Below are 8,617 nucleotides of genomic sequence, written 5' to 3'. Positions count from 1 at the left end.
GGGGGGGGTTGGGGGAGGGGCAAAGGGACAGAGAAGCAGAGTCCCCACTGAGCAGGGAGGGAGCTGGGCAAGGAGCTGGACGCAGGCTTGATCCCAGGATCCTGAGATCATGACCTGAGCTTAAGGCAGACACTTAACTGACTGAGCTACCCAGGCGTCCCTTAACATCTGTTTATTGTTACTACCAGCATTTGAACCATAGAAAGATAATTCATGTGATAGATGAGCTTGATAGAGTAGGCCAGATGTGGATATAGCCAGGATGACCCACAAAATAGGAGTATAAGGAGGGTTGAAGAAAGAGGTATGATGGGAGAAGGTTTCATCTTTGAGAGTCAAGGACAACTTAAATATGGGAGTTAGAAAAGAATCAGGTGACTAGGATTAAAAAAATATGTACAAAATGAATTAGATCAGTAGAGGTGAGTTGATGCGAGGGGACTAAGAAGTGGTGAAACTTGGTGGTGTAGCATTAAGTCACTGGTGATGTTTTTAAATTATTAGGCCCAGACTGAACCGGAAAAGTAGAAATTTGGCCCAAAAACTGGGAAGGGAGATAAATGATAAATGCATTGATTGACCTTTAAAAACTACTCTTGAGTTGTATGAGGGTAAGGAAATATTTCAGAAACTGTTAGCCTTGTTTCTCCCATGAAAAAAGTGAAATTTCTCTCTGATATCAGGCTGCTATGGAGGAAAGGAATGAATAGCGGGTAGTGGAAAGGACAAAACCTCCCGTGGAAGAAGAGGCAGGTTATAAACTATTATCAGCATAAATTTCCAGTTAGTGGAAACTTTTATTGTAGTTTTGTATGACACCTAATGAGATCTATTTAATGTAACTTCTGTGGCAGTAAATATGAGATGAAAGATAATAGGTAGCCAAGTAGGGCATAGCTAGAAAAAAGATGATGGTAGTGTTGAGGAAATTCAAAAAATTATTGAGTAGATTTTTGTTAAAGCAAGAAATATGTATAGCTTTACTCATTGTCATTTGGGGCAACTTTGGGGCAGGTATTAGATAAAGAGGCTGGAATGAGCTGGTGGAATAGTTTAGCCAAAAGTGGGAAGCCACATGGATCCTGGGGGAGATGTGAAGGGTGTACAATTAATGAAGCAAGGAAGATCTTGTTTAGCATTGGTGGAGATGCCGTGTGTATTTTGTGATTTTGTTTTGCCAACTACTGATTAGTCTGTTCTCTTTATATCTGAGTTTCTGGGCTATTTACCCACGTTTTATTGTTTCATAAGGATAACTGTAATAAGTTGAAGAAGGGAAAAAGTAATTTATGGGTTGTATGGAAAAGTCTTCAGTAAAGTCTGTACTCTGTCACTGACAAATTTCTTCTGTGGTGTCTTTTAAAAGTTAAGAGAAAAGGTCTTATCAAGCAAGGCTTTCCTGAATTGTCAAGTATAGACATCATATACAAAGAACTTTCATATTTTCGTATAGTTTAGTTATATGGTGGCGTACTCATAATTCCTTGTTTTAGTTTTTCCTTTTTCCAACATTTTCATGAAGTTAAATCCTCAGATGTGGTTTTAGTAAACATGCTTTCAGTTATTTGTAGGACAGTTTTTGAAGATGGGACACTACTGTCTCATCTTAAAATCAGGGAGTACCATTTAGTTTTTATAAGGACTGAATGGTTCATTCCATATACTGCAAGCAAATACATTAATTCATTAAGTATTTTTTTGAGTAGCTACTGTGTATGTGATATCCTCCTGGTTCTTTAGGGATCCACAGATAACTGAGACATGGTTCCTACCATCCAGGAACTTTTTGTCTCTTGGGGAAAGAGCAGCTGGGCCACCATGCAGGGTTGTGCAGAGTGTGCATTGCACATATTCATTATCATCATCGATAATATGTTTAGTATGACAATTTTCCAGCAGATGGCAGACAAGCATCTTAAGGAGCAGGCAGCTTTTTATAATTGTACAAAGGAACCATTTGGGCCTTCAGAGAATATGGACAAGAGACTGGTCATTTTAGTAAAATATTAAGTATAAGTGCTTTAAAAAAGGTGCAGACAACACTGTGAGTGTTTAAGGAAGGTGAGAGGGAGGACCAAGTCATCACAAATTGCTTTGCCATGAAAGGGCAGAGGTTCAGGGCTCACCTTTTGGAATAGAAGGAAGACCTTTGAAAGAGGAGGAAAGATTTCAGCTGGGAGAGATGTTTGGGAGTGGGGGCGGGTGTGTTCTAGGCAGAAGGTACAGCATAATAGGCAAAGTCATGCAGATAGGAATCACATTAGGGGAACTGTGTAGTCTAGTTCGCCTGGTATGTAGGGTATATATAGGAAATGATGAGAAAGAAGGTTGGGAATATAAGTGGAACTAAAATGTACAAGTCTTTGAATTTCTTGCAAAGGAAGTTTTTGATCTCAAATATGAGAAAAGGGGAGGGGACTTAATAGAAATAGTATGTATGGATTGATATGTTAGCTTGAATAAAGTTTGGGAAACTTCCTGGCTAAAATTACACTAAAGGTGTAGCAAGGATTGTACTGTGTGCTTGGTTAAAAATGGTTATTTTTGCCCGTAGTAAGTGAAAGCATCTAAAATACAAGGGAAATTTATGAAATGCAATGTATTCAGAAACCTTTATCTGCAGTCATTGAAATGCTACTGGTATATTGTTAAGTTCTGTCAGCTTAACCTGAAATAGAAGGTGAGTGAATGTTAAACTCCCTGATCTCTACTAAGAATGATAATTGTAAAAAGAAATGGACAGAGACAGCCAAGAGATCTTGACAGACAAACTTCAAAGTGTGTAGGTGTAAGAGCCCAAAAAGGGGTTTGGTTTATTTTTTTTATAGTTTTAGTTTGAAGCAAAAATGTGGGTGTTTTTTCTGCTGTGTCTCTGTCCTCAGATTACCTAACATTTCCGTCTTCTCATTATTTTGATGCCAGTTGATATTGAGGTAGTGCCTAAGAAGGAGAAGTTTTCCTTGAGGTCACCAACTTTGCTTCATTTGTCTTCTCACAACAGGAGTTTCACCATCCTCCTCTGAAGACCTAGCCATCTTGCTCCATGAAGGTCAGGACAATCTGACATGCACTTGTTTCTTGCCTCTTTACCTGAAGAGTAGTCCTCTTCCATTGTGTACATTTTTTTCTTAATAGGGGAGGGGAGGGGAGAGCCAGTACCCCCCCTCCCCTTCCCTCCCTAGACCTTGGGAAAGTACCCTCCATTGCTTTCCCAAGATGGCAGACCCCATCATGGATCTGTTTGATGACCCAAATTTATTTGGCCTGGACTCTCTGACTGATGACAGCTTCAACCAGGTCACACAAGACCCCATTGAGGAAGCCCTTGGACTGCCAAGCTCTCTGGACTCCTTGGATCAGATGAACCAGGATGGTGGAGGTGGTGATGTGGGGAATTCATCAGCAAGTGACCTGGTCCCCCCACCAGACGAGACAGCCCCCACAGAACTTCCCAAAGAATCAACAGCTCCAGCTCCAGAATCTTTAACTTTGCATGATTATACCACTCAGCCCGTCAGCCAGGAGCAGCCAGCCCAACCTGTCTTACAGACACCGACGCCAACATCAGGACTTTTGCAGGTCTCCAAGAGCCAGGAGATCCTGAGCCAAGGGAATCCTTTCATGGGTGTCTCTGCCACAGCTGTCTCCTCCAGTAGTGCTGGAGGACAGCCACCTCAGTCAGCCCCTAAGATTGTTATCCTTAAGGCCCCACCAAGCTCCTCAGTCACTGGTGCCCATGTGGCACAAATTCAGGCCCAAGGTATCACCAGCACAGCTCAGCCCCTGGTGGCTGGCACAGCCAATGGTGGAAAAGTTACTTTTACCAAAGTGCTAACCGGCACTCCCCTTCGACCAGGTGTTTCCATTGTCTCTGGTAATACAGTGTTGGCCGCCAAGGTCCCTGGGAACCAGGCTACTGTTCAGCGCATTGTCCAGCCCAGCCGACCAGTAAAGCAGCTGGTCCTACAGCCAGTTAAGGGTTCAGCTCCTGCTGGAAACCCTGGGGCCACAGGGCCCCCACTGAAGCCTGCAGTTACACTGACCTCTACACCTACCCAGGTGACTTGAGTGAAAGGGGGAGGTGAATTTTGGTTTAGTAGAGGGCCCAGCAACTGTGTGAGAAGAGAGCGCATGAGACCTATGTCTAGGAAATCCTGTTTAAATTCTACCTTTGCTTCTTTAAAAAATCAGTTAGCATTGACAGCCACGTACTTACTACTTTCTAGGTGGAAGCAGTTAACGTTGACGTATTTTTTGAGCTCTTGTTACATGTTTACACTGTGCCTAGCTGGTGGTGAACAAGACAGACACAGTCCCTGTCCTTACAGAGCTCATGGTCTTCCAGGAAGGCAGACAGTAAACAGGAATTCACAGAACTGTATGATATAAAGTTTTATGAGAAATACTGGATGCTATGGGAACAAAGAGTCATTATTTATTTATATTTGCAAGACTTACAGAAGCTATGTGTGTGTATTCCCTGTTCTTATTACTGAGATTGTCCTCCTCTATCCAGTGTAAAGGCTAGTTTCTATTTTAAGAGAGTAGGGGTTCTAGCCTCTGAATAAAGGGCCAAAAGAGTTCGTGGCGGAGGGATGGTATTAAAATAAGTAGGGCCAGTGGAAAGAAGCTGTGAGGGGGTGGATTATAAAGACTTCCGTTCTAATAGACTGCCAGAAAATGGAATGACTACCTTAGAAGATAGCCTTCCATCAGTAGTTTGTCAGTAATAGGCCTGATAGCCACTGGGCAGAGGTGTTACATAGAAGACTCAATCAGGGCAGATAGGTGGTTAAACAAAATAAATTGTACTATGTTTTCTGACACTCAGTTTTGATGGTTCTAGCATGAGGAAAACTGGTGTAAATATTTAAGAGTATATCATTCTTTAATGTTGCACCTCTCTCGCAATTTCCTTTCTTCACTCTAGGGTGAATCGAAACGCATCACCCTGGTCCTCCAGCAGCCACAGTCTGGAGGTCCCCAAGGACACCGGCATGTCGTTCTAGGGAGTCTACCAGGCAAGATAGTATTACAGGGCAACCAGCTGGCAGCCCTGACCCAAGCCAAGAATGCTCAGGGGCAGCCCGCCAAAGTAGTAACTATCCAGCTGCAGGTGCAACAGCCACAGCAGAAAATCCAGATTGTACCACAGCCGCCAGCATCGCAGCCGCAGCCGCCGCCGCCGCCCTCGACCCAGCCAGTGGCTCTCTCCTCTGTGCAGCAGGCTCAGATAATGGGGCCAGGACAAAGCCCAGGACAAAGACTTTCAGTACCACTCAAGGTGGTGCTGCAGCCACAGGTAAGACTTCCACAGGCCGCCCCCTGTTGTCCCCCTCAGCAACCGCTCATTGTGGAGTGTGGGATCACTGGAGTCATGCCTCTGGACTGAATGAAATACAGGTTTTTATTTCTTTTACCCGTGGAAACCTTGTTTTAATTATATGAAAAGATTTGAGGGTCATTGTTAGGTTTGGGATAAGAGGTGATTTATTTAATATTTGTCTTTGAGCTGTTTCATTTACAATCTTTTTCCAAATGTTGTGGAGTAAAAGTGATTGGCAATATTCTTTCATTTGAAAGATAAATAAGTCCTAAAGAGGTCAAGTGATTATCACTCCTCCCACCCTTCCCACCCCTCGCCGAGATAAAGGTAGGCCAAGAGTAGAATTTGAATTTATTTACTTTTGGCCTAGAGATCAGGATTGCCCATAGAACAATGAAGATGTGTATTGACATTAGGAACATGGCTAAAGGATATTGAAGTTTGATTTGGCACAATTCTTGCCTTTTATCGTCCCCTTCCCACTAAAAAAAACAAAAAACAAAAAATGCACTTTTTTTTTTCCCCTGACGTGTCTAAGTTCAGTAAGACTTGATCTGAATCTAATTCTTGAGGAATTAGAGATGGAAAGTTTCTAGCCTATCTGCTTTCGAGCTAGGTTTTATTTAAGCTATTTAGGCTATTTAGCTACAAGCATGTTGAAATTTTAGTGTCTTTATTTCTGTAGGCTGGCTCTTCCCAAGGGGCCTCTTCTGGGCTCTCTGTAGTTAAAGTTCTAAGTGCCAGTGAAGTGGCAGCTCTGTCTTCACCAGCAAGCTCTGCTCCTCATACTGGGGGCAAGATAGGAATGGAGGAAAACCGCAGGCTGGAGCACCAGAAGAAGCAAGAGAAAGCCAATCGGATTGTAGCAGAAGCTATTGCTAGGGCGCGTGCCCGGGGTGAGCAGAACATACCTCGAGTCCTAAACGAGGATGAGTTGCCCAGTGTTCGGCCTGAGGAAGAAGGTGAGAAGAAACGCAGGAAGAAGAGCAGTGGGGAGAGGCTCAAGGAAGAAAAGCCAAAGAAGAGTAAAACGTCTGGTACCTCCAAAACTAAGGGCAAGAGTAAGCTGAAGTGAGTACCATCCTTTGCTAATTTGTTGGGACAGTGCACTTGTTTTTAAATTAGTGTTGAGGGCCACCTGGCTGGCTCAGTTGGTAGAGCATGCGACTCTTGATCTCAGGGTTGTAAGTTGGAGCCTCACACCGGATGTAGAGATGACTTAGGAAAATAAAATCTTAAAAAAAAAATTAGTATTGAGAGGAACTACGTGTATTTTTTTTTAAAGATGTATTTATTTGAGAGAGGGCAAGAGAGAGCAGGGGGAGAGGCAGAGTGAGAGAGTCTCAAGCTGACTCCATGCTCTGTGCAGAGCATGATGTGGGGCTTGATCTCACGACTCTGAGATCAGACCTGAGCCAAAACCAAGATCGGACGCTTGACTGGCTGCGCCACCCAGGCGTCCCTAAGGACCTACTTGTATTTAGCAGCTCCGTAGTTCAAGGTGATCTGTCCATCACAGAAGACAGAAAGGCCTTTCTTTTTTTCTGTCCCAATGCTTATATGATTTGTTAAACAGAAGTGTGCAAAATTAGCATAGTTTGAAAGAAACAACAAGGCACAGGAAAGATAGCTAATTATTGAGTTGAGGGTTATGTTTAAAAGCTGACTGTTCTTATATGTCTTCCTGATTTTGTATCACTAAAGTGTGAAAGAGATTTCTCAGTATCCCCCTACCACCCACATCAGTAAAAGAGCTGTTGGAGGTGTGGCTCTCCTGTTCTTGAATCTCATCTGTGAACTAGAGAAGATTGCAGCCACTGTTGTCAGCCTAGAGCAGTGCTGGCAGAACCAGGGCTTATCACAGTTGTCTTCTCTTTGCCTTCCATGTCTTATAGCCTCACTCCTTTCTCTCTAGCTTCTACCCCCTGGAATTCTTCAGGCTTTATGGTGGAATTATAATAATGGTTTATATTTGGAGAGGATTTTTCAGCTTTAAAAAAAAAATTCATATCGCCTATCTTAGTTAATCCTCAGCAATTCTCAGGCCGGGTATTATCATTGGTGTTTATATTACAAATAAGGAAGCTAATGCCCAGCTAGTGACAGAACTGGAACTGAAGCGAGGCCTTGTAATTCTTGGGCCAGTATTCTGCTATCTTATGCCACCTTCCTTCAGGTATTTGTGAGCACAGTAGTAGAAAGGCTTTGTCAGATCTGGTGTAAAGGTCAGCCAGTGGCTTAGAAACCCGAATATCTTCTCTTTTTCAAGCACCTTATTCCAAAGCCGTGTGTCCTACTGACTGAAGAGCTAGACACTTCTATTAGGAAGTTTTGTATATGATGGTTTAGATTAATTATATTTTTCTTCTCCTAAATGAATTTGGCCCTCACTGAAAATGAATTTGGTTTTTCCTTTTTAGCACCATCACCCCTGTGGTGGGTAAGAAGAGAAAGCGTAATACCTCATCTGATAATTCAGATGTGGAAGTCATGCCGGCCCAATCACCCCGGGAAGATGAAGAAAGCAGCATTCAGGTAAAAGGATCCTGAAAGAACTTAGAAAAATCACGTTTAATTCTGACAGACAACCCGGGAATAGATACGAGAGACTGTAAGCCTATGCACATTTCAACAATTTTTCTAAAAGAGAGGTAGGCCTAAAAGTAAAAGAGGTGGGACCTGATCATGGTTGTATCTTTTAAATTTTTGGTTTTTTAGGCAAAAAACATATTACTATACTATACAATAGCAGTAGTCATTTTCTGAAATTCCAGTGTTTCAAAAACTAAGCAAGTATGAAATTAATGCTTCATGGTTGTTGTTATGGCTATGTCAGTACTTTGGTTTCTCTTAGAACTGTCCATCTATCCCTTTGCCTTACCTTTTCTACACTTCAGGGTTCCGACTCTGTGAACTGGGTGCTTAGGCACAATGTTTTTTCCTACCTTTTGAAGATGAGAAACACTAGAAGAGAATAAAAGAAGCTGGACCAGAAGAAGTTTAGTCCTCTGTTTCTGATTGTTGCTTTACGGTACCACTTTTGGCTCTGGTTTCCAACCATACAAAGGATCTGGTATTAAGATTTGGGAGACCCATGGTACTTCTAAGTAGCACTATGGGCTTGGCCAATTTACTTACCTACTGTGTCTGAATTTTTCCTTGGTAACTGGAGGCTTGTACTAAACAAGCTTTAAGTGCTTTTCTAGCTATTAATACTCAGAAATGCATCCCCTCTTGCTTGATATACATTCAGTACATTGGCAAACTGATACTTGGGTTTTTCTGTGGAAA

The 8,617-nt window shown here is 42.5% G+C and overlaps 1 protein-coding gene across 6 annotated transcripts in view; it reads left to right on the top strand.

Moving 5' to 3' along the window:
• CHD8 (chromodomain helicase DNA binding protein 8) overlaps positions 1–8,617 on the top strand; it is a 58,832-nt gene that overhangs the window by 17,013 nt on the left and 33,202 nt on the right. For 3 of the 6 annotated variants that reach the window (XM_011235512.3, XM_011235510.3, XM_034648609.1), the window contains exons 2-5: positions 3,002–4,059; positions 4,931–5,302; positions 6,012–6,397; positions 7,747–7,861. In XM_011235512.3, coding sequence (XP_011233814.1) covers positions 3,217–4,059; positions 4,931–5,302; positions 6,012–6,397; positions 7,747–7,861 — 1,716 coding nt within the window. In that variant the 5' untranslated portion in view covers positions 3,002–3,216. Of the gene's footprint in view, positions 1–3,001; positions 4,060–4,930; positions 5,303–6,011; positions 6,398–7,746; positions 7,862–8,617 lie in introns of those variants that run through there. The other 3 variants (XM_011235514.3, XM_034648611.1, XM_034648610.1) reach the window with 2 other exon arrangements.

The sequence above is a fragment of the Ailuropoda melanoleuca genome, chromosome 20 (assembly GCF_002007445.2).
Source record: "Ailuropoda melanoleuca isolate Jingjing chromosome 20, ASM200744v2, whole genome shotgun sequence".
NCBI classification, from domain to species: domain Eukaryota; kingdom Metazoa; phylum Chordata; class Mammalia; order Carnivora; family Ursidae; genus Ailuropoda; species Ailuropoda melanoleuca.
This window is presented reverse-complemented; position numbering and strand designations above follow the sequence as displayed.